This window comes from Phacochoerus africanus, chromosome 14 (assembly GCF_016906955.1).
Source record: "Phacochoerus africanus isolate WHEZ1 chromosome 14, ROS_Pafr_v1, whole genome shotgun sequence".
Lineage (NCBI taxonomy): Eukaryota > Metazoa > Chordata > Mammalia > Artiodactyla > Suidae > Phacochoerus > Phacochoerus africanus.
Window position 1 is genome coordinate 43,340,108 of NC_062557.1, and position 26,152 is coordinate 43,366,259.

General features: G+C 35.3%; 1 protein-coding gene across 7 annotated transcripts in view; it reads right to left on the bottom strand.

Moving 5' to 3' along the window:
* NF1 (neurofibromin 1) overlaps nt 1-26,152 on the bottom strand; it is a 263,468-nt gene that overhangs the window by 160,643 nt on the left and 76,673 nt on the right. For all 7 annotated transcript variants that reach the window (XR_007131866.1, XM_047758022.1, XM_047758020.1 and 4 more), the window contains exons 8-13: nt 25,350-25,507; nt 13,024-13,197; nt 12,432-12,554; nt 11,547-11,621; nt 5,736-5,867; nt 2,383-2,517 (exon numbers count right to left, since the gene is read on the bottom strand). Coding sequence is in view for 6 of the 7 variants with exons in the window: in XM_047758022.1 (XP_047613978.1) it covers nt 2,383-2,517; nt 5,736-5,867; nt 11,547-11,621; nt 12,432-12,554; nt 13,024-13,197; nt 25,350-25,507 (797 nt within the window). In the remaining variant the exon portion in view is untranslated. The remainder of the gene's footprint in view (nt 1-2,382; nt 2,518-5,735; nt 5,868-11,546; nt 11,622-12,431; nt 12,555-13,023; nt 13,198-25,349; nt 25,508-26,152) is intronic.

Sequence of the window (26,152 nt, forward strand, 5' to 3'; positions counted from 1 at the left end):
ACTGTTACTTAAAGCATGACATACTATCTCACTTGGCTTAATCTCTCTGAAGTAGGAGCTATTATTATCAACACAATATTTCAAATAAGAAAATTAAAGCACAGAGAGGTTAAATCACATCACAAAGCCTATGTATGTCTCCAGAGCCCATCTTTGAATCATTTCATGTAACTATCACACATTTTCATTTGTCAGTTCTTAATTATCTGTGTACTACAGTGATGCTCTCGGGAATCTCACACCATCTGAGGCTGTGAGAGCAATTACCATAATAACTGAGTGCTAACCATATCCATTTTTATTTCCTTTTCCTCCCAATAGGTATATATAGGTCAGTGATAACCAAAGACTGATGACAGGCAGAAAAGCGGATGGAAAAATTAAAGTTTTTGGCAATGGCAATCAGATTTAAAAACTCAACTGTGGGGTTCCTGTTCTGGCTCAGTGGTAACAAACCTGACTATTATCCATGAGGCCGAGGGTTCGATCCCTGGCCTTGCTCAGTGGACTACGGATCCCGCATTGCCATGAGCTGTGGTATAGGCCACAGATGTGGCTCGGATCTGGTGTTGCTATGGTGCAGGCTAGCAGCTGCAGTTCCAATTAGACACCCTAGCCTGGGAGCTTCCAAATGCTCCAGCTGAAGCCCTAAAAAAAAAAAAAAAAAAAAAAAAAAAAAAAAAAACGAAATAAAAAATGAAAATTAAAAAAAAATAAAAACTCAACTGTGTAGATGTAGAAGCCACTCAATTCATGGTTGCATCAGTTACCTCTACCCTCATGACAGGATTATGCCTAAACAATAATGTGTTAGCAGGGTATGAACAGAAGATCTTACCAAAGTATGTTAGTTTAATGAAATTAGAACTTTCTCTAACATGATACACAAAAATTAACTCAAAATGGATTAAAGACCTAAATGTAAGGCCAGATACTATAAAACTCTTAGAGGAAAACATAGGCAGAATGTTCTTGGACATAAATCACAGCAACCTCTTGTTTGATCCACGTCCTAGAATAACGACAATAAAAACAAAAATAAATCAATGGGACCTAATTAAACTCAACAGCTTTTGCACAGTAAAAGAAACCATTTTTTAAAAAAACAAAAAGACAATCCACAGAATGGGAGAAAATCTTTGCAAATGATTCAGTCGACAAGGGGCTAATCTTCAAAATATACACACAACTCAACAACAAAAAAACATAATCAAAAAATGGGCAGAAAACCTAAATAGACATTTCTTCAAAGAAGACATATGGATGGCCTATAGGCACATGAAAAGATGCTCAATATCACTCAGTATTAGAGAAATGCAAATCAAAACTACAATGAGGTACTACCTCTCACCAGTCAGAATGGCCAATCAAAACTACAATGAGGTACTACCTCTCACCAGTCTATAAATGAAAAATGCTAGAGAGGGTGTGGAGAAAAGGGAACCCTCCCTCACTGTTGGTGGGAATGTAAATTGGTACAACCACTATGGAAAACAGTGTAGCCACTATGAAGAACAATATGGAGGTTCCTCAGAAAACTGAATATAGAATTATCATATGATCCTGCAATTCCACTCCTGGGCATTTATCTGGATGAAACTACAATTCAAAAAGCTACACGCATCCCTATGTCACAGCACTATCCACAACAGCCAAGACATGGAAGCAACCTAAACGTCCATTAACACACATGAATGGGTTAAGAAGATGTGGTACATACATACAACGGAATTCTGCTCAGCCGTAAAAAAGAACAAAATAATGCTTACGGCCACATGGATGCACCTAGAGATTCTCATACTCAGTGAAGTAAGTCAGGAAGGGAAAGACGAGAAAGACCATATGATATCACTTACATGTGGAATCTAAAATGTGCCACAAATGAATATATCTACAAAATAGAAACAGACTCACAGACTTAGAAAACAGACTTGTGGTTCCAAGGGGGAGGGAGGAGGAAGTGGGAGGAACAGAGAGTTCGGGGTTGGTAGATGCAAACTATTACATTTAGAATGAATAAGCAATGAGGTCCTACTGTATAGCACAGGGAACTATATCCAGTCTCTTGGGACAGACCACGATGGAAGATAATATAACAAAGGGAACGCATATATATGTGTCACTGGGTCACTATGCTGTACAGCAGAAATCGGCACACAATATTGTAATCAACTAAGCTTTAATATAAATAAATAAGGAAATTTGACCGAATTATATTCATATTCTCTATACATTTGTTTTCTTAGGGATGTCCTAGGTTTCATGTATGACCAGGAAGGATCAGTTCTTGAGCTAAAGATCACCTTCAAGGTCTTGGCTTTTCAGTTAAACCAAACTAAGTTAGTGTAATAATTTCAAGGCATTTCATAAGAAAATACTTACACAAAGCAAGAGCTTTGGGTCTGCATGAATTAGTTTCACCATGGACAAGAGAAGATACTTATAGCTTCTTGTCTCCAGGTCTGTAGGTTTTTCTTTGAATTTAAGACTTGTTACTTTTTCTTTAAATGTAAGACTCTAAAAACAAAAACATGACATCACCTTGTAAGAATCAGACATCAGAATCAGGATAACAGCTATTTAACTTTTTTAAAATCTATTTCTTAAAAGCTTTGAAAAAATTAAAGGGACATATTTTATGTCACCAAATGTGTATTAGTAAAACATTCAATAGGAATTATAATACTAATATAATTAAGCATAACAAGCAAAGTAAAACTACTTTTGTAACATTTATATTATTCTTATACAATCTATAAAGTTAAGTGAAAATATGCTAAAATAGTAATAACTTTAACATAAGGCTGACTCCTATGTTAAAAACAATTTTCCAAATGTGAAAACATTAAGGATAAAATATTCAGTCTATAGTTCTCAGATACTACAGTGAGCAACTCATTTAACAAAACACCCCATACACATGCACACAAATATTCCATAGAATCAATGATATTACCAATTATAAGATGCATCATTATTTTATGTACTACTAGGAATGAAAACTCACTGTCAACTGTACGACATCATACAAATAAAATGCAACTTCAATTTCAGAAATGTTAAAAACTAAGAATAAGTGCTCCTTAGAACTAATGAAATATGCTATACAGGCAATTTCTGTATTTAATAGTTTAATTGTAAGTTTTTCTGTTTCCTTTAATGGCATTCCATCTCTCTCAAGTTACAGAATGCAGGAACTTTGCCTGAAGAACACTGATAAACCAGAGAAAGAATTCTTTGAGAAAATTTAAATCATGAAAAGTATGTTTCAATTACACGCACACTATGGTAAATGCTGTGTTGCTACTATAATTATGGGTGCTATTCAATAAAAAATTCAATAATTATACTCTGGATCCAATAACACTTTTCTCTCTATTCTTAAAAAACATTTCCCCTTTTCCTTGAAAAGGAAACAAAAATAACTGGTTTTGACAAGTATGCAATGCACAGGACAGTCTTCTAGACAAAAAGTTATCATTCCAAAATAACAACAATGTCAAGGTTGAGAAACCCTGAAATAAAGTATTACCTCTAAACCATTTATTACATATATCTGTTTCCAGACATTATGGCCACAGTAGTGGGCTCTTCATTAGAAGTTTTCAAGCAAAAGCTGTAAAATTGGCATCTTTGTGTCTGTTTAGTTCATGCTTCCCTGGCATGAATGCTATGCTTGGCAGCTAGTGGATGTTCAGTACTTCCTATATTTGTTGTCTGACTCTTCACCCACTAGGCTTAAGAGAGGTTAAGATTCATCCAAATTATAACATCTTCTTATTCTAAAAAATTATTTTATATTAAATTTGCTGATTATTTTCCCTGATGAGACTATCAGCCAGAAAGCCATCCCTTAGCCTTTATAAACAAATATATATCATTAAAATTTTATATATATATAAATACATAAACAGTTTAGGAATGATTTAGGAGAAACCAATGTATACTGATGCTTTTAGAGAATACTTACAAATAAAAACTAAATTCTTATCACAGGTGTCCTTGGACCAAAAGAAGTCTGGTTATGGCTTTTATTAAATAATTTATTTCAAGTAGTATGTAGAGTATGTAGCTCCTAAAATGATAATAACTAGGGCTAAAAAGTAAAATAACTTCTAAATGTGGGGAACATTTTCAGACTACCAATAAAAATTTTCGTTCAAAAGAATAACTTAAGTTTCATTTTCTTATTTATTTATCTTCTTGCTGCATCTGCAGCACACTGGATCCTTTAATCCCACTGTGCCAGGCCAGAGATCAAACCCACGCCTTGGCAGCGACCCAAGCCACTTCAGCCAGGTTCGTAACGCCCTATGCCATACTGGGTACTCCTAATTTCATTTTCTTTCAGTCTTGATGCACAGAAAATTACAGATAGCTGGTACACTGGATTCTAAAGTCAAACTGGAAGTGAATATCAACTTTATACTAATTTCTATTATTGAAGCCCATTAATTTTCTACTGGAAGAGCTAGAAAACTTAAAAAAAATTAAAGTCCTAACTTCCCAGAAGATATCTGGAATGAATAAACAGGTAAATAATTTTTAAAAAGTTTATTTGAAGTCATTTTCTAAAACTTTTTTTTAAATGATGTCTAGTTAATAACATTTAAGTAGCTATTATTTGTTTATCTCCAATTAACTTATACTTGGATTGAAATTTTCTTTTTTAAAAATAATTAAGCAATCGGCATAACAAAAAAGGCAACTAAAAATAACTCTGTATCTTATTTATTAAAACACCACTGCCCTGCTCTTTTGGCTATCATTTTTTAGGGTACATAATCCCAAAATACATGGTGTAGCAAACTTCTCTGTCTGAACACCTAAAATAAACAGTGCTCTAAAACAATTACTGACAACTAGATAAGAGTGAATTAGAACTGTCTAAAACCAAATATTTTACTGACTAATGAAATTTGGAAAAAGAGATGCCAGGAAGGAAGCTGTTAAAATTATCTTATACATGTGAAATGGCTAATTACTCTAAAACCAATAGGTAAAAGCATGCTACACTTTCATTTGAAATGACATGATGTGACTATAATAGTAACTATAAACAGAAAAGTCAAAGACACCAAGGACTTTTCTGAGATTGTTACACTGGTCATATTTACAGCCATAGAAGCCCACTGCCGTGCAAAACAGTGACTGCTTTGGCATCTGATCAAGTGAGTGACGGGAGCCAGTAAGAACAGAAAATAAGAAGCAGAAGACAAAGCACCACGAATCAATGTCAAGACTCATTTTTAAACATTCAAAGCATGTTAGTAAAATACTAAATACTTTTCTATTAAATATAAATTTTATTTCTAATTTCCCAAGTGCAATAGTCAATAACCAATAAGAAAAACTGTGCATTAGAAGGAACATTCATTCTAACCCAGAAGTCAGCTTCCCTTACTAATCCCCTGAAGATAAGGAGATAATCAAAATATTTGGTTCATAAGGAAAGGTTAAAGGGAAAAAAAAAAAAAAAAAAGAAAAAGTGACATTCATTAAGCATTTCGTTGGAAACTATCTCTTAAGAAAAGTAAGTTAAACTCACTGAAATAGTGGAAAACATACATTATTAACTAGTACTGCAATGATATTGCAGCATTCCACATGCAAAACTTGCTGAAAAGAAAGGTCTCATTTGACTTTCTAAAATAATCAGAACAGTAAGAATGGGATAAAGATATTGAAAATGCAATCAAAAGAAGGTGGCATTCAAAACTCATGATTAATCTCACCGGTGCCATTCGTATGGCTGGGTGCGCTCCACAACCCTGGACTGCTTTATGAAGGGTTTCACCAAACATATTTCGAAGTTCAACTGAGTGACAATACACAGCATCAATCTTAGGCCACCAATCTAATGCAGACTGGAGAAAAACAGAGACTATAAGAAAGGAAAAGTCCAAATTTGCACGTTATATATGTTCTGGTTTTCACTGTAGTTTTATGGTTTATCACTTTGTGAGAAACCTTCTAAGACCATGCAAACACACACCATGATTTCTAAGTCTTCAAAGTAATGTCTTTAATTCAAACACTAAACCATAACATCTATTTTAAAATATAACGAACATGAGACAAATCACCCACTACATGAGTATGAGCATATGAGACTTTCTCACTGATAAGCTAGTGAATCTGAAAAAGTGTTTAGAGAGCAAATTCTATAGCCAATCTTTTTCTTTTTTGTAAGTTTAATGTTTTACACATTTCCAAGCCATATGCATATACTGAATATATTTTTCCCAAGGTAAGACGCTATTACCAGTTTTAAGAGATTAGTGGTTCAACACAATGTTGAAATACGTGGTAAACCATTACTTATATGCCTACAGACACACAACAATTACAACACGAAATTAGTAAATGAGATAAAGCTATTAGTAAACCTATAATCTTAATTACTATGCAATGATGGCACAACACGAGAAAACTAATGATCACCACAGAGACACATGATCATACCTATTTTTTAAAAGTAATTACTTTATATAAATATTTTTCTAGAGTTTGTTTAGCTCTAATTCTAGTTTTTAGTGCCTGTTTTCCATTAAAGTGTATCTTTAATTTTTACTTTAAATGAATTAATTACTATATTATGAAAAATGACAATTAAGCAAATCACTAAAACTATAAACTTTGTCTATCAGTGAATATAAAAGTGACTGGATGAATTTTCACTACATATGGAGAGTATGCAAGGAATAGGATGACTTAAAATATAGGCTTCCAGAGTTCCTGCTGTGGCTTAGCAGTAACACACCTGAGCAGAAATCATGAGGATGCAGGTTGGATCCCTGACCTCACTCAGTGGGTTAAGGATCGGCATTGCTATGAGCTGTGGTATAGGTCACAGCTGTGGCTGTGGCTATGGCTGTGGCAAAGGCTGGCACCTGCAGCTCTGATTCAACCCTTAGCCTGGGAACTTCCACATGCCATGAGTGTGGCCATAAAAAGTAAACAAACAAACAAACAAGAAAATAAAACAAAAAACAAAAAGACTTGCAATTTATAATACTGCTATAAGAAATATCTGGGAGTTCCTGTCATGGCCTAGCAGAAACCAATCTGACTACAACTCATCAGGACACAGGTTTGATCCCTGGCCTTGCTCAGTGAGTTAAGGATCCGGCATTATCATGAGCTATAACATAGGTTGCAGACGCAGCTCAGATCCCACATTGTTGTGGCTGTGGTGTAGGCCGGTGGCTACAGCTCTGATTCGACTCCTAGCCTGGGAACCTCCACAGGCCGAGGGTGCGGCCTTAAAAAAAAAAAAGAAAAAAAAGAAAGAAATATCCTAAAGAACAACTAAAATAGTAGATTAGGAGAATGTAATAGCTTCACATCCTATTCCCAAGTTCCTTCTAATTCAAAACTAAGCTAATTAAATACCTAACATTTAATTTTGTTAACCATAACTCTCAGAATGTTTTGAATAGCATCAGATTACCTAAACCCCAAATTTTGTATACAAACTTCACTTACTGGATAATAAATTACAAAACCAACTTATAAAATAAAATCTGATTACTGAACTCTATGAAGAGACTGCAAAGCTGTGAGTGAAGAAATACTTTTATGTGGCTAGTATGATTGTTTCTACTTTTCTCTCAGCTCTTTCTTACTTAATTCCTAAAAAAGATCAAGTTTTATTATTTTGGTTATATAATGGATTCCTTAAACTTTGGTCAACTTGGTCATCTGACTTGCCCAGAGTAAACAATACAGCTTGATTTACATATATTTACTAATTTATACAGTTTGTCTTAATTAGCTTAAAGTAACAAAGGCTGAATGATCACAAAATGCACTGAGAAAAGGGTCCTCCTCTACTTACCCCATATCATCTTGTCAGAAACTGATTAACTAAAGACAGTGCATCCCATGTAACTTCCTACCCAAATTATGTTATTTTGACAGCTGCTGAAACTGTATCATGGTTTAGGTGTACCCTATTAAATAACTTGATTTTAACTTAAGAATTTAGTGATTTTCACAATTACAGTTTTCATAATACATAAAATCATTCATGTTAAAGTAAAAGTTAAAGATACTTTCGAATAGGCACTAAAAACTAGATATCATGCATCTGGTAAAAATTTTAGTGTTCCAGGCAGTACTAAAGGCGTCCTTTCTGAAACTAGTCAAAGTAGACTTACTTTTTTTTGTCGTTGAAACTTCTAAGTTTATTGCCAAACGGCAATACTTTTACAATATTAAGAAAACCACGTGGTAATTCTCCAAGATTATTTAAATAAATTTCACATGTCATGGAAATTATTTCCTCAACCAAAACCTCTCAGTATAAAGAGATTGTTTCATTCTCAATATGTGACCTGTCCGTAAGTAAATACAGTAAACTGCCATAAGGAAAAAACAATGCTAAATACTATACCAGCTACAGCAATGTTCCATTGAAGGGTAAGATATCTGGTTCATCTATGTATATATTATTTCTTTAATTTCCCGATTATAACAACATAATCTAATTAAACCTAAAGGAAGCCTATAAAGATTAAGCACGTAACACAGATCTTATAACTCTAATTCATCTCCTATGGCAGTCCATAACAAAAAAGGTGACAGTACTATGAATACCATTAAAGCTTAAATTAAAATCAAATTCAAAGAGTGATTAGACTTTTGGATTTCTTAAGAAACAGTAGGCTCTTTTAGACCTAAACACAGTACTTATGAACCGAGCATGAGTATGTTTGAGGAAAGCAAAATAAAACTCCAAACATCATTACAACTTCTGCATAAACCCTCAAAACCACATCGTAAAACATTTATCTTATTTGAGAATGTGGTCATTTAAAAAAATCTGTGAACTGGCTAAAAGAACCATGGAAGAAGAGAACTTATGAGGTGTATTGAACCAAGAATCATTTAAAAGAAAATTTTATACTACAAATGAATTTAAGGAGTCCAAATATCTAAGAAAAGTTTTATGTGATTTCAAGACAAAAAATTTCCGTAATAACTGTATTCAATGAGATTATATAGTAGTCAATTCCATAAATTTGCTTATTTATATATACACAGTCCTTTTCAGTTAGAAATTACTTCAGATTCAATATCTATTAGCCTCTAACCAAAGGAAAAAAAATCCTAGCAATTTATCCAATAACCTATTATGATAAGGTATCATTATTTAATGTTGGACTTTAAAAAATACTTTATAGACTCAATTTTTTTTTGTCTTTTTTAGGGCTGCACCTGAGGCATATGGAGGTTTCCAGGCTAGGGGTCCAAATGGAGTTGCAACTACCGGCCTACACCACAGCCACAGCAACACCAGATCCAAGCCTTGTCTGCGACCTATGCCACAGTTCATGGCAATGTCAGATCCTTAACCCACTGAGCCAGGCCAAGGATCGAACCCGTGTCCTCATGGATGCTAGCTGGGTTTGTTACTGTTCCGCCATAATGGGAACTCCTAGACTCAAATTTATGCTCCTTTTCAAGCTATTTATAAAAGGTTATTGGTGCTTAATATTTTATTTATTTATTTGGCTTTTTACGGCTGTACCGGCAGCATTTGGAAGTTCCTAGGCTAGGCGTCAAATCAGAGCTGTAGCTGCCGGCCTACACCACAGCCACAGTATCTGTGACCTACACCACAGCTCGTGGCAATGCCAGATCCTTATCCCACTGAACAAGACCAGGGATTGAACCTGCATCCTTATGAATCCTAGTCGGGTTCGTTAACCACTAAGCTAAGAAGGGAACTCCAATGCTTACTATTTTAAATAGTAAATATAGGTTTCTCTTTATAAAAATAGATTTCATACTGACGTGGCCTCTGATACAGACACATTCCACCTTCGCACATGCACTACTAATTAGAGTGGAGAAGGATGCACAACCACTTCACCATATACACTGAGGCATGCATGAAGTACCACTCCAGGCATGCTTTAAACCCACAAAGGAGCAGCTCAGCCACTTACAGCAGTGCCAAGTCCATGCTTGAAAGTGCTCTATATATTCAATTGTAGACAAAAATATTTCACAATTAAAGTAACTAGCCACAGAGTATCAAAAAAGTATATACTTGGGTTTATTAAATATAAGCTTTAAGTACTTATGTAAAACCATCCACTCTAATAAATGGATTGTTTTTAGTATTATAGGCTGAAGGAGAAAACATATTTTATTTCTGAATTATACTTAAACCTGAGAGGTAAAAATCACTGCTTTTTTTTTTAATGGCCTTGAAAGTAAACCCTAAGGGTACAATGTCCTGGCTCATTACACTGGCAAAAGTAAAAAATTTAAGTTTTTAATACAAACATACCTTATCTGTAATCAGACTCATTAAACTTTCCCTTTCAGAACAAATAGTATTTAATGTTACTTCTCCCTATAACTGATTCTCAGTTGAGGGAGGGGGGAATCATTCTGTCAGGCATTTTTAGTTATAATGTCTGGGAGCAGGGGTGGGAGAGGAGGGAAGTGGCACTAATGGCATTTAGTAAAATAAGAACCGAGGATGCTAAATGTCCTACAATGCAAGGCAGTCCTGCATAATAAGGACTGTCCTGATCAAAAATGCTCCTAGCACCCCACTGGGAATGTGTCATTAAAAAACTTTATTAATAGTTATTTCTCCCCTGCAGGAATGGATAAAAGAAAATGTGGCAGAATCTGGTAAAAAACTTAACATATACAAGGCAAACAAAGGTGAGAAGGTATTTTTAACTCACTAGAGACACTCATAAATGAAATCTGGCTATAAAGAGGACAAATATACCTAAGTTATCAATGATTAAAACCCCTTCTAAGAGAGAAAAACAAGAAAAAGCTAAACATATGTGTGAATATCTAAAAATGGATAAAAGTGGAGCTGTGATAAACAAAACCTGAAAACCTTCAAAATATGACAAGAACAGAATTTTTTTTAATTCATGATCCAAATCTGGTCAGGTACTATCTACTCAATATACTCACATCAGAGCTGAAGGTTTCACAACTACCTTTTAATGAGTTTGCTTATTTTTTTGTCTGATATGCTTTTATATCCTGTAAACACATCTATTTAAATGTTCACATTTCATTTGTTTAAAGAAAACTTGAAAAATACAATCAAATATGGTCTCGCCATTTTTTAAATGTACATAATGGGCTACAACATAATACTGCTACTTTTAACTTAAACAGTAAGTGATAAGTCAGAAAGTATCAAATGCTACCAAAGGGCTAAGAGTAGTAAAATAATATGTGAAGAGCTTGGGATGAAAACATTAAATTAAATTTTCAGTGGTAGTTTTCTCAAGGGCTTTTAATCCTAATAAAAAAAGGAAGGTGGATCCTATTTATAGGAAGTTGGATCCTATAAATCCCAACTTCCTCAATAAAGGCTCTCAGGTCAAGACTGAAAATGAAAAATAAACTGTATATCAGTTATTAGGTAGAATCACATGTGAGAAATCTTCCTATATCATACATTTAAATTCAAAATCTTTTGCAAACCAAAAGCGTCTTTCTTAAAAAGAAGTAAAAAACATTTTAAGTAATTTAGTAATACCTTTTGGACTTACATTGGTGATGATTCGATGGAGTGAATTTACCAGCACATAGTGAAATGTAGAAGGGGAATTTTGAGCCAGGCAGATCTACAGAGGGAAGGAAAAAAAAAAAACAGATTATTTTTATGAGAAAAATATACAGTTAACATAAATGAGGACAAAAGGAATAACAAAAAGAAAGTTTTTTAAAAAACAGAATAAATTCTTGGAGTTCCCATCATGGCTCAGTGGTAACGAACCCATCTAGTAACCATGAGAACACAGGTTCAATCCCTGACCTTGCTTAGTGGGTTAAGGATCCGGCATTATCATGAGCTGTGGTGTAGGTCACAGACATAGCCTGGATGTGATGTTGCTGTGTCTGTGGTGTAGGCTGGCAGCTATAGCTCCAATCGGACCCCTAGCCTGGGAACTTCCATATGTTGAGGGTGCAGCCCTAAAAAGACAAAAAAAAAGCCAAAAAAAAAAGAATAAATTTTTAAGGTCTTCGAATTAATTTTAACATATACTAATAAGAAATAACATGGAGTTCCCATAGTGGCTCAGTGGAAACGAATCCGACTGGGAACCATGAGGCTGTGGGTTCAATCCCTGGCCTCTCTCAGTGGGTTAAGGATCTGGCATTGCCGTGAACTGTGGTGTAGGTTGCAGATGCGGCTCAGATGTGGCATTGCTGTGGCTGCGGCATAGGCCGGCGGCTACAGCTCAGATTTGACCCCTAGGCCTGGGAGCTTCCATATGCTGCAGTTGCAGCCCTAAAAAGCAAAAAAAGAAAAAAAAAAGGAAAAGAAAGAAATAACAATAAAGGTACAACCTATTCATCTTTCTAGTCTTTTCACATTTATAAAGGACCAATAGCATCAGTAAACACAACTGGATCAAAACCACTGCTCTCACCTTAAAATGCTGGTTGTTGTGAGGGCTTATACGAAAGCAAGAAACCAGGCAGTCAATCATTAGATCCACATCTGCAGGCTGACTGCCTCTTGAGAATGGTTTACTTGGATTAAAAAGCAGGTTCTATAAAAATCCCAATAGAAAACAAAAGCCTTTAAACAGTCATGCAGTATTTTTTCCTACCAGTATTTAATAATAATACATCATCCACACAGATGGCATAACATTTAGTTTCCAGAAGAAAAACAAAACACTAATATTGTGGTTCATTAGTCTGATAAAATTTTTACTATACCACATATGATTCCTTTCAGGCCCCAATTTCTACATTATTTTAAACCCAAGTCTGAATATTTATGCTAATTTAAGAAACAACAGTTAATTCTGTTTTCTTCATATTCTAAACCACTTCATTGAGCCTTAGGAACAGTAACAAAAGCAGGTCTTGTGAATTCATTGCTAAACACAACTCAGAACTTTAGTTTTAGCAATGATCTTTGACAATAGTATATTTATACTAGAAGTATAGTTTTCATTTAATGTTTTTTAAGTTTGTAGAAAAGAAAAAAGAAGCATGTTATTAGCATGTTACCTTAAGATCAACCACCATGGACTGAACTAGTAGGAAAATGACGGAGTTATCTTCCCAGTTGATATAAGTACTTGCTTTACATAGTTTGACACAGGCGATTGCAGCACTTTCAGTCAGCTGCCTGCTTCCTCCATGGCCAGCAAGCGCTTTTCGTAGACTGTCCAGAAACAACTTCTACAAAATTCAAATACCGCCATAAGAAAATATATGAAGTTCCCGAGATTTCAGACTTACCTAATAAAGCAGGAAATTATCAGCCTCTAAAACTTATACTCTAGAAACACAAAATTGATTCTTTGTGGTTTTAAATTTCATAATTTAAATAGCTGTCACCATTAAAATGTTTCTCAAAACCAAAAAAAACCAGAATCTGTTCTTTTCTTTGTTGAAATATTGAAGGAACATTAGAAACAGTCCTTCTCAAACAATGTAGCTGACTTCTCAAGCCTGAATTCAGCTGATCACATTCTCCAAATATTATACTCCCTTTGTTATGGTCTATCTCAAATTGTTCCATCTTTAGCTAAAACTCTGGGCTATATTCAAACTTCAGCCTTCTAACTAAGGATATGTCTAAGGCTGTTCTATTGCTCTAAACTCCATTCCTACAAAAAGTTATGCCTTCTTGCCATCTCAAGCCCCTTCTGCAGCTTACTAAATATCTCCCCTTGGCTTTACTCCTGACTGAAAACAATACATCTCCATTTACATGCATTCTCAAATACAACACCCCAAAAGCTAAACTCACCCAACAATGGCAGAATACACGTTCTTTACAAGTATACATAGAACAAGCTCCAGGACAGACATATATTAGACCATGAAACAAGTCTTAATAAATTTAAATAGACTGAAATAATAAAAGTGATCTTCCTGACCACAGTGAAATGAAACCAGAAATTAGCAGCAGAAGGAAAACTGGAAAATTCACAAATATATAAAAATTAAACAATACCAAAGGTCAAAGAAAAAAATCACAAAGACAATTAGTAAATATCTTCAGACAAAGTGAAAATACAGCACACCAAAACTTGCAGGATGCAGAGAAAATCATGCTAAATGGAAAATTTTTAGTTGGAAATGCTTACATTAAAAGTAAAGAAAGCTCTCAGAGTTCCCATTGCGGCTCAGCAGGTTGAGGACCCAATGTTGTCTCTGTGAGGAGATAGGTTCAATCCCTGACCTTGCTCAGTGGGTTAAGGATCTGGTGTTCCCATAAGCTTCAGCAAAGGTTGCAAATGCACCTTCTATCAGGTGTTGCCATGGCTATGGTGTAGGCCTGCAGCTGCAGATTCTATTGAACCCCTAGCCCAGGAACTTGCATATGCCCAAAGTGCACTGTTTAAAAAAAGGAAAAAAGAAAGAAAAAAGAAAGAATGGAAGTAAGAGAGAGAGGGAGGGATGGAGGGAGGGAAGGAGGAAGGAAGAAAAAAAGCAAGCTCTCAAATCCATAATCTAACTGCATGTCTTAAAAAACTAGAAAAAAGGAGTAAACTAAACCCCAAGCTAGCAGAAGGAAGAAAATAATAAAGATAAATAAAATAGAGAATTTAAAAACAGGGGGAAAAAAATCAACAAAATCAAAAGTCGGTTCTTTGAAAAGGGCAAAAAATTTGACAAACCTCTAGCTAGACTGATTAAGAAAAAAAAGACTCAAATTACTAAATATCATAATTAAAAGTGAGGACATTACTGTTTTTACAGAAATAAAGATTATTAAACTGTGAAAAATTATACACTGACAAACTGGATAATCTAGACAAATGGGCAAGTTCTGAGAAACATACAATCTACCAATTAAGAAACAGAAAATCTGAATAGACCTATAAATAGTAAGGAGATAAAATCAGTAATCAAAGATATCCCAACAAAGAAAAAACACAGGATCTGGAAGTTCCCATCCTGGCTCAGCAGTAACAAACCCAACAAGTATCCATGAGGATGTGGGTTCGATCCCTGGCCTTGCTCAATGGATTACAGATCCAGGATTGCTGTGAGCTGTGGTGTAGGTCACAGAAGCAGCTCAGATCTCACACTGCTGTTGCTGTGGTGTAGGCTGGCAGCTATAGCTCTGATTCAACCTATAGCCTGGGAACTTTCATATGCTGCAGGGTCAGCCCTAAAAAGACAAAAAATAAAATAAAATAATAAAATAAAATAAAAATCTTTTTAAAAAAGAAAAAACCCAGGATCATATGGCTTCACTGGCAAATACTCTACCAAATATTTAAAGAATTAGGAGTTTCCATCGTGGCTCAGCAGAAACGAATCTGACCAGCGTCCACGAGAACGAAGGTTAGATCCCTGGCCTTGTTCAGTGGGTTAAGGACCTGGCATTGCCATAGCTGTGGTGTAGGTCACAGATGCGGCTCACGTCTGGCGTGGCTGTGGCTACAGCTCCAATTTGACCCCTAGCCTGGTAACTTCCATATGCTGTGGGTGCAGCCCTAAAAAAAAAATAATAATAATAATAATTAATACCAACCCTTCTCAAACATGTCCAAAAAATTAAAGAAAACACTTCCTTAACTCATCCCATGAGGCCAGCATCACTCTAATTCAAAGACCAAACAAAAACACTACACGAAAACAAAACTATAGACAAAATTCCCTTAAGAGTATCAATGAAACAATCCTCAACTCGGATTAGCAAACAAAACCCAGCAGTGTATTTATTACAAGGATTATACACTATGACCAAGTGGGATTTATTCCTAGAACACAAGAATGATTCAACAACAAAAATCAATCAACATAAATACATCATCACAGTTGATGCAGAAAAAGCATTTGGCAATATCTGACATCCTCTTGTGACAGAAACACTGAATAAGCTAGAATTAGAAGAGAATTTCCTCAACATGATAAAAGCTATATATGAACAGCTCACAGCTAAGATCATACTTAACAAATAGTGAAAGCTACTGCCCTAATATTAGCAACAAGATCACCTCTTTTCTTTCTTTCTTTTTTTTTTTTCTTGCTTTTTAGGGCCACACTGCAGGCACATGGAAGTTCCCAGGCTAGGGGTTGAATCAGAGATGTAGCTGCCAGTCTACACCACAACCACAGCAATGCCAGATCTGAGACTTATCTGTGACCTACACCACAGCTCACAACAACTCCAGATCCTTAACCCACTGCGTGAGGCCAGGGATCAAACCGACATCCTTATGGATACTAGTCGGATTTGTACCCCACAGAGCCACAACAGGAACTCCACTTTTCCACTAAGATGTTTTCTAGTCAACATCTTAGTGGAAGTTCTAGCCAGAAAAACTAGAAAGAGAAATGGAAATAAGAAAAAGAAAGAAAAGTCATTCAGATCGCTAAGGAAGAAGTTATTTCTATTCCCAGATGACATGATCTACATGTAGGAAACCTTGAAAATAACACACACAACATCCAAAAACCTGTTAGAACTCATAAATTCAGCAAAATCGTAGGCTACAAAATCAACACATAAAAATCAACTGAATTTCTATTTACTAAGAATTACTCTAAAAAAAGGAATTAAGAAAACAATTCCACTTATGAAAGCATCAAATAGAATAAAATACTTAGGAATTAACTTAATCAAGGAGGTGAAAGACTTGTACAATGAAAGCTATAAAACAATGCTGAAAGAAAGGAAAAAAAAGATATAAATGGAAACATCTCCATGTTCATGGATTGAAAACTTAACCCTTAAAATGACAATACTACCCAAAGCCATCTACAGAGTCCATGCACACTTATCAAACCCTAACAGTGTTTTTTACAGAAACAGAAAAACTCATCCAAAAATTCATATGGTATTTCAAAGGAAGCCAAACAGCCAATCTTGAAAAAGAATGAAATTGGAAGACTCACACTTCCTGATTTCAAAACTTACTACAAAGCTACAGTAATTAAAATACTGTTGTACTGGTATAAAGATACATAGACCACTGGAATAAAACAGAAAACCCAAAAAGAAATCCTTGCACATATGATCAAATGATTTTTGACAAGGATGCTAAGACCATTCAATGGAGAAAGAGCAGTTTTTTCCAATAAGCAGCGCTGGGAAAATTGGGTATCCACAAGCAAAAGAATGAGATCAGATCCTTCCCTTACTCTCTATATAAAAATGAACTAAAAATGGATCAAATATATAAACAGTTAAAACTATAAAATCCTAGAAGAGAACATAGGTGAAAATCTTTACAACACCAAATTTGGAAATGATTTCTTTGTTTTGTTTTGTTTTGTCTTTTTGCCTTTTCTGGGGCTGCGCCCACGGCATATGGAGGTTCCCAGGCTAGGGGTCTAATCAAAGCTGTAGCCACCTGCCTACACTACAGCCACAGCAACGCTGGATCCAAGCCTCATCTGTGACCTACACCACTGCTCATGGCAACGCTAGATCCTTAACCCACTGAGCGAGGCCAGGGATCGAACCCTCAACCTCATGGTTCCTAGTCGGATTCGTTAACCATTGAACCATGACGGGAACTCCTGGCAATGATTTCTTGAGCGCGCCGAATCCTAACCATTAGACTACCAGGGAAGATTGATTTCTTGGTATGATACCAGAAAATGCACAAGCAAAAACAGAAAAATAGATAAAATGGATGTCATCAAAATTTAAAGACATCTGTGTATTCAAAGAACATTATCAAGAAAGTGAAATGACAATCCACAGGATAAAAGGAAATATTTGCAAATTATATATCTGATAAGGGATTAATATCCATATGTAAAGAACTCCTACAATTCCACAACAAAAACACTGAATATATTCAATACCACTAATCTATACATTTAGAAATGATTAAAAGGGTGAATTTTATGCTACTTTATCACAATATAAGTAAATAAAATTTTAAAACATAAACTCATATTTTCTCTGAAATAGCTCCCACTCTGAACTTTCTTTTCATCAGCTAAAAATACTACTTTGCATATCTTACCTCTAGCCCTAATCTTTTCTTTTCCTAATTGCTAAAGAATAAAGTTTAAACACAAACTGGCTCACAGCACCTTCCAGATTACTCAGTTTCTCCACTTTCACTTATAACTGCAACATGGACTTTCCATTCTCTAGCTAACTTTTCTGAACATCCTTCAACATTTTCTTTCTTTCTTTTTTCATTTTTTTAATTTTATGGCCCCACATGCTGCATGTGGAAGTTCCCAGGCCAGGGACTGAATACGAGCCGGAGCAGCAACCCACACCACGGCTGCAACAACGCTGGGTCCTTCAACCCACTACAGCAGGCAGGGGATTGAAACCATAGTTCCACAGTGACCCGAGCTGCTGTAGTCAGATTCTTACACAGTGGGACTTCCCATACCTTCAACATTTTTACATCCATTTTCTTTTTTTTGTTTGTTTTCTTTTTAGGGCCACACCTGCGGCATATGGAAGTTCCCAGGCTAGGAACTATAGCTGCAGGCCTACACCACAACCACAGCAACCCAAGCTGTGTCTGCAGCCTACACCACAGCTCATGGCAACACCTGAATCCCGACACACTGAGCAAGGGCAGGGATTGAACCCACATGGGTGCTAGTCAGATTCACTTCCGCTGCACCACAATGGGAACTCCACTTTACATCCGTTTTCTTGACTACCCTGGCTTCAATAACATTTGCTCTTTTACTTAAATTCTATTCTTATTTCAAATTCAGCTAAGGTTCCATACTTCTTCCATAAAGCTTTCCCCACTATCCAAACTTCATCTGAATTTTTACAGCTCATATAACCTGCAATGTTACTGTAGTAAACAGGTACTCTTGATATCTAACTTTTTATCCATAAAGAAATAACTGGGAGTTCTAGGCAGACAGCAGTCTAAGCCATCCTTAACTCCCTACATCTCTCCTAGCTCCTTTATTTCTTGGTTTCTATGTTCATCTCTTGTTTTTGGACATAAAGCCATATTTCTCAGCTTCCCTTGCAGTTAAATACGGCTATGTGAGAGTTCCTGTCATGGTGCAGGGGAAACATAACACTGCAGGTTGTTCAGTGGGTTAAGGGTCCAGCGTTGCCGTGAGCTGTGGTGTAGGTTGCAGACATGGCTTGGATCCTGCATTCCTGTGGCTGTGGCGTAGGCCAGCAGCTGAAGCTCCGATTTGACCCCTAGCTTAGGAACCTCCATATGCCTGCCATGGGTGCGGCCCTAAAAAGCAAAAAAAAAAAAAATTTTTTTCTTAAAACAGGCAGTCTTAGAATTCTCATTCTGGCCCAGTGGATTATGAACCTGACTAGTAACCATGAGGATGTGGGTTCGATCCTTGGCCTCGCTCAATGTGTTAAAGGATCTGGTGTTGCTGTGAGTGACAGCAAGTTTGCAGACATGGCTCAGATCCAGCCACAGCTATGACTGTGGTGTAGGCCGGCAGCTACAGCTTGGACTCAGCCCCTAGTAGAGGAACTTACATATGCTGGAGGTGCAGCCCTAAAATAAATAAATAGATAAATAAGGCAGTCTTAGCAGAAACTGACAGAACAATGTAAATTAACTATAGTTTCAAAAAAATTTTTAAATGGCCATCTTTGCCAGCCAAGGCCCTAAGAAAGAAAAGGACTGTCCTGGAGAGCTATTCAGTTCAGCTGCTCAGTACTAGTTCATTAAGTATAATAAAATTCTATTGTGTTGAGTTGTTATACTACCTAACCTAATACAATAAAATAATAATGATATAAATAAAAACAAAATTTAGAAACTGAAAAAAGAACTACTTTTCATATATAGTCTATAGTACTAAGATGGTATACATGAAAGCCTCATCTAATCTGTTTAGAGTTTTATTTGTTTGATGTTTGTTTCCTTGCTTGCATTATAATAAAGAGCTAACTACGCATGATTACAAAGCCTGGGAGGAGTTCTGCCACACTACCAAAGTACACTGGTTACCTAAGGGAATCTAACCAGCTAAACCAAGCATTTCCCATAGCATACCCACAAAGGGACTATCTCAAGCCACCTACAGGGTAGTTCTAAGAGTGGTTTTAAAGATTTTACATTAAATTCTGTGCCCTATGAAATGATACACATTATACTGATGACTGCGGAACACATTTTCTTTAAGTATAGCTGATTTACAGTGTTGTGTTAATTTTTGCTGTAAAGTGACTTAGTTATACATATATGTATTTTTTCATATTCTTTTCCATGATGATCTATTACAGGATACTGAATATAGTTCCCTGTGCTATACAGTAGGACCCTGTTGTTTACCCATCCTACATGTAATAGTTTGTCTCTACTAAACCCAAATTTCCAGTCCTTCCCTCCTCTACCTCCTGTCACCCTGGGCAATTACAAGTCTGTTCTCTATGAGTATTTTTTTTATAGATATGCTGATTTGTGTTGTATTTAAGATTCATGGAATATGTTCTTATACAAATACATACCACCATTTTCTGACCACAAAAAATTAATTTTTTAATCACCAAAAAAACTAACAATCTGAAAGCTTGAGATTGACATATGAACACTATTACATGGAATGGATGGTCAATGGGGACCTGCTGTACAGCACAAGGAAATCTACTCGATATCCTGTGACAACCTATATGGGAATGGACATATATGTGTAGCTTAATCACTCTGCTGTACAGCAGAAATTAACACAACACGGTAAATAAATCAACTATACTTCAATATATTAAAAAAAAAAAAAAACTAACAATTTGGAAACTATAAAGCATTCCTCCCCGTTAAATAAAGTATCTTCAAGTAAGAGAAATAAGAGATTGGAAATTAATAAAATTGAGAACACTTCATCTGAAAGCCATAACTACTCTTAAAAAGTAAAATTCAAAGCCTTACAGATACATCTATAATTAAAAAAACAAACAAACTATAAATAGGAGTTCCCATTGTGGCTCAGCGGTAATACACCTGACTAGTATCCATGGAAAATACAGAGTCAAAAACCCAGGTTTTAAAGACCACTAGAACAGATAAATCCTAGTAAACATGAGTGAAGAAAAATAAGAAATATTAGAAATGAGGAGTTATAAACAAGCATATTGAAGAAAATAATTAGAAAAGAACATATATTACAAATAAATATGTTCTGTCTATATATACTATAAATAAAATTATAGCTATTTTACATACATATTATACATAACTCCCTGCTGACAAAATTGAAAAATATATTTCCTAGCAAAAAATAAACTGTCAAAAGTAACCTTAGAGAAAAATTCCTCAAAAAATTAAAAACAGAATTTACATACAATCCAGCCATAATACTTCAGGTTTTATATACAAAATAATTGAAAGTAAGGTCTGCAAGAGATATTTGCATACCCATGTTCATAGCAGCATCTTTCACAATAGCTCAAAGGTGGAAGCAAGAGTTCTGCTGTGGCACAACAAAGCAGTGGCGTCTCTACAGTGCTAGGACACAGATTCAATCCTCAGCCTGGCACAGTGGGTTAAAGATCCGGTGTTGCCGTAGCTGCAGTGTAGGTTCCAACTGTGGCTCAGATCTGACACCTGGCCCGGGAACTCCACATGCCATGGGTGGCCAAAAAAAGAAGGGGCAGGGGGAAGGTGGAAACAACCCAAATGTCCAGTGGCAGATGAAACTGGATAAATGAAATGTGATAAATACATTCAATGGAATATTACTCAGCCTTAAAGAAAGGAAATTCTGACACATGCTACAAGGTGGATGAACCTTGAGGACATTATGCTAAGTAAAATAAGCCAGCAACAAAAAAACCAAACACTACATAATTCCACTTATAAGCAGTATCTAAAGTGCTCAAAGTCATAAAAACAGGGAGTAGAAGGGTGTTTGCTAGGCACTGAAGGGAGGGGATAATGGGGAGTTATTTAACAAACAAATGAACATTGATTCTCAAACGTTAGTGTGCACAACAGTCACCTGGAGGACTTGCTAAAAACAGGTCACTAACTATGACCCACACTCAAAGCTTCTGATTCAGCAGACCTAGAGTGAGGATCTAATAATTGGCACTTCTAACAAGTTTCCAGGTGCTGCTGCTGCTGCTGGTCTTAAGACTACTCTGAGAAGCACTGAACTGGATCTTGATCTTGATCTCTGTCTCATAAAAATTTTAAGAAGTAGCTTAGAAGAATGTACACCAGCCCCTGACAGTGGCTGTTCCCAGAAAGGAAGGAAAGAAAATGGAATTAGTGGAATCAAAGGGGACTTGAGCTTTATCTGGAATTACAGGAGAATTTACGCAAATATTATTTGTTCAATTTTTAAAGCCACATATACATAGAAAAAAAGATGAGCAATTTATCACAATACTAATAGGAGTATGGGTAATTGTTATATTCATAGTATACTTCAAATACTCCTGCTAAAAAAGATACTATATTCAAACAATGATCTGGGAAAATATTTACAACCAACTGAAAATAAAGGATTACTGTTTCTACTAGACAAAAAGTCCGTTAATAAGAGAATAACAAACAACATTAAAGGAAAATAGGTAAAGGAAATCAAAAGACACTTTATACAAAAGAAAACATGCAGATAGTCAAGAAACATATGAAATGATCCTGAGCCACACTAATCATAAGGACTAAAGTGAGATACTGTTTTCTTCCTTTGTATTGGAAAAATTTAAAAGACTGAAAAACATGTAGTCCTGGTGAGAATGCAGGAAAATAGGCATTCTAATTCAGAGCTGATAAAAATGTGACATGCTAGAAATATTGGAGAATATAAATCTAGGAATATCTATTAAAATTTTTAAATGCAAATGTCCTCCACAGAAAATTCCCAATTTTGGAATTCTAGCTTATAGAATTTAAAGCATCAATTAACAAGAGTATATTAATGAAGATATTTACTTAAGGATTAAATATAAAGGCAAAAAACAGAAAAAAGAAAAAAGCTAACTATTCATCCACTCAGTGAAATGGTTGAACATATGAGGCTCTTAGTGTAACAGAATATTACCAAATACCTAAATGAATGTGTTAGCTATCAACTATTTTGAGGGCTAGACAAGAAATACTCTTAAATAAATAAAGGAGGATGCAGAGTAATATGCATAAAATGATTTCATTTTAGAGTATAACAACCACCACCCCATTTATGTATATTTTCATTTAAATGTTTGTATGAGAAAACAACTATGAATGGTTAACACTGGTTAGTACTTAAGGAACATTACCAGAAAAGAGTGAGAAGAAGTTTCTATCCTGGCTCGGCAGAAACAAATCTGACTAGCATTCGTGAGGACGCAGGCTCGGTTCCTGGCCTCACTCAGTGGGTTAAGGATCCAGTGTTGCTCTGATTCCACCCCTAGCCTGGGAACCTCCATATGCTGTGGTGTAGCCATAAAAAGACAAAGAAAAAAAAAAGTGAGAATACTTAAAAAATAATACATTTTTAAAATTCAGGAAAGATTTAAAGATCTAAATTTTTTTTAACCTATAAAAGTGCTAGAGAAAAATATAAAAGGCTATTTCAAAATTCTTCAAAAGTGCCAGACACAAAGGTCACATATTGTAAGATTTCATTTGAAATGTCCAAAATGAGCAAATACCTAAGACGAAAAGTAGATTAGTGGTTGCCAGGGGCTAGATGAGAGGGGAATAAGGAATGACTGCTAATAGGTATGAGGTTTCTTTCAGGGATGATGAAATTGTTCTGGACTTACAATGCGATAATCATTGCACAACTTTGTGGGTATACTAAAACCAATGAATTGTAAACTTTAAAAGGGTGAATTTTACAGTATGTGAATATCTCAATAAAATGAATAAATAAAATCTTAGGGAAAAGACGTATGACCCTAAAACCTAGTGGACAAAAAGAACAAGACTGAACTGACTGCATCCAGATTTTAAATACCTAAATAGAAAAAACAAACTCATAAAGTTTAAAAACAGAAACCAAGTAAAAAATGTATACACACACCCTACAAATCAATAAAAGACAAAGAATTCAATGGAAAAATGAGCAATTCCCAGAAGATATACAAATGACCAATGAACATTTAGAATGAGTGAAGTAAGTCAGAAACATAAAGACAAATACCATATATCACTTAAATGCAGAATCTAAAATAGGGCACAAATGAACCTATCCACAAAACAGACAGACATAGAGAACAGACTTGTAGTTGCCAAGGGAAAGGGGGGAGGGACGGGATGGACTGGGAGTTTGGGATTAGTAAATGCAAACTATTACATTTAGAATGGATAAGCAAAGAGGTTCTACTGTACAGCACAGGGAACTATATCCAGTCTCTTGGGATAGACCATGATGGAAGATAAGAAAGGGAATGTATACATGTTTGACTGGGTTACTTTGTTGTATAGCAGAAATTGGCACAGCATTATAAACAACTATACTTTAATAAAAAATTTTTTTAAATATTTAGAGTAGTTTTTTTAATCTATGTGTATTTTCCCCAAAAAAAACAGAAACAAACAAAAATACTATTCTGAAGAACTCCAAAACAATCAAACATGAAAAGTGGTGTCTTCATAATGGAAAAGTTGGGATATAAACCTAAGCAGAGCACCACAGAATTAAAAACTCCCAAGGACTGTCTAGTTCGTTTATCAATCAATGCATAAATTCCCTATATAAAATTTCTACAAATTATCAAATCATTCAGCTGAATCTGAACGTCTCCATCCACAGGCAAGTGATGCAGGAGCCCACTTCATGAGCTTTAGTCAGCTATGAGTATTTCTCTCAAAGTGGCAAAAATATATACATTTTTTAATGTTTTTATTATAAAAATACATTATCAAAACAAACTGCATACAGAAATTCAAATAAAATGGTAAAATTAAATATCCAGCTCTTATTTTTTTTTTAATTATAAGATCCTCTTAGAATTATTGGTCATTACAGTGCCAATTTCACTAGCGATGACGTGTGGTACCCTGCCCACCTAGTAAAATGCTGTGAAAACTGTTCTAAAATGCCTAAAATGAGTTACCTATTTCCTTAACACCAAGTGGACACAAATATAAGTACATGCAAAGTCACCACAAAAGTGATGAATTTTAGTAAGCCAACCCTTGTAGGATTATTATAGAAAACAATGTTTAATGTTGCCATCTAGTCCTCTCTGGTGAAAGAATACAACTAAGTGACTGTTTTAAATATTTAATCAATGAGTGCTATCACTGATAACATATTTTTTCTCCAACTAAATGTATGCCCAAGTATGTCTCTGCTAAGGGTAGCAAACAAACAAACAAAAAATCTACAATGATGCAACTAGAGATATTCTCCTGAACTATCAGGTGTACAGAATGCTAAGCTTAAAGTTATATATACTTTGAGTAAAACAAATCGCTTCACATCGGACATAATGGAAATAACTTTGCCCCCCTCACCTTATTCATGTTGTTTTCATCAACCACATCCTTAGATATATCCTGGATTATTTCTGGACACAAGATGAGGAGAATGATCTGTAGTGGCCAAACTGCTGCTTTACGTTTGGTGCTTTCAGCAAAACCATCCACCAAGTCAAAGAGTTTTTCTGCACACTCTATATGAAAAATATAAATATTAAATGATATTATTAGATGAGAAGAAAATCTCTGACATTAAACTAAAGGCTGGCACTACCCAAAAACCCAAAGGCCACACTTTTAAAAGATAAGCTTGGAAATTCACTTAATTCAATAAATTCATTCAGGTAAGCAGATAAACAATGTTATATTGTCTTTGTGTTAGAAGAGCTATCTTGGGCCATCCTAGAAAAGTCCACATTTTAGATTACCTACACTTGTGTTTAGTCTCAATGTGCAGGGCCTTATGCCAAGTGTGACATATCCAAGAAACAAAGACAGAACAGCTTCTCAAAGGGAATTAGCAAAGCTCTCCAGAAGCCTATATTCTCTGCCTTCCAGCTGCATCTTGAGAATTCCAGGTGAGGCTATTCCTACTTTATACACATCACTCTAAATACAAAATAAAGCTTCAGAGCACATGAAAGCGCTTCTCTACAATGAAGACCCATCAACATCCAACCCAGAACTCTAATTAAAGATCAGAGCGTCATTTCAAACCTCCTTATTTGCTCAAGGGAAAGTAAAAAGGTTGAAGGTTATCTAGAAATAAAAGGGAAAAATAATATTTCCCATCTGGCCTAAGTTAAAAAGATTAAAAGCACCATAATAACAAAAATAAC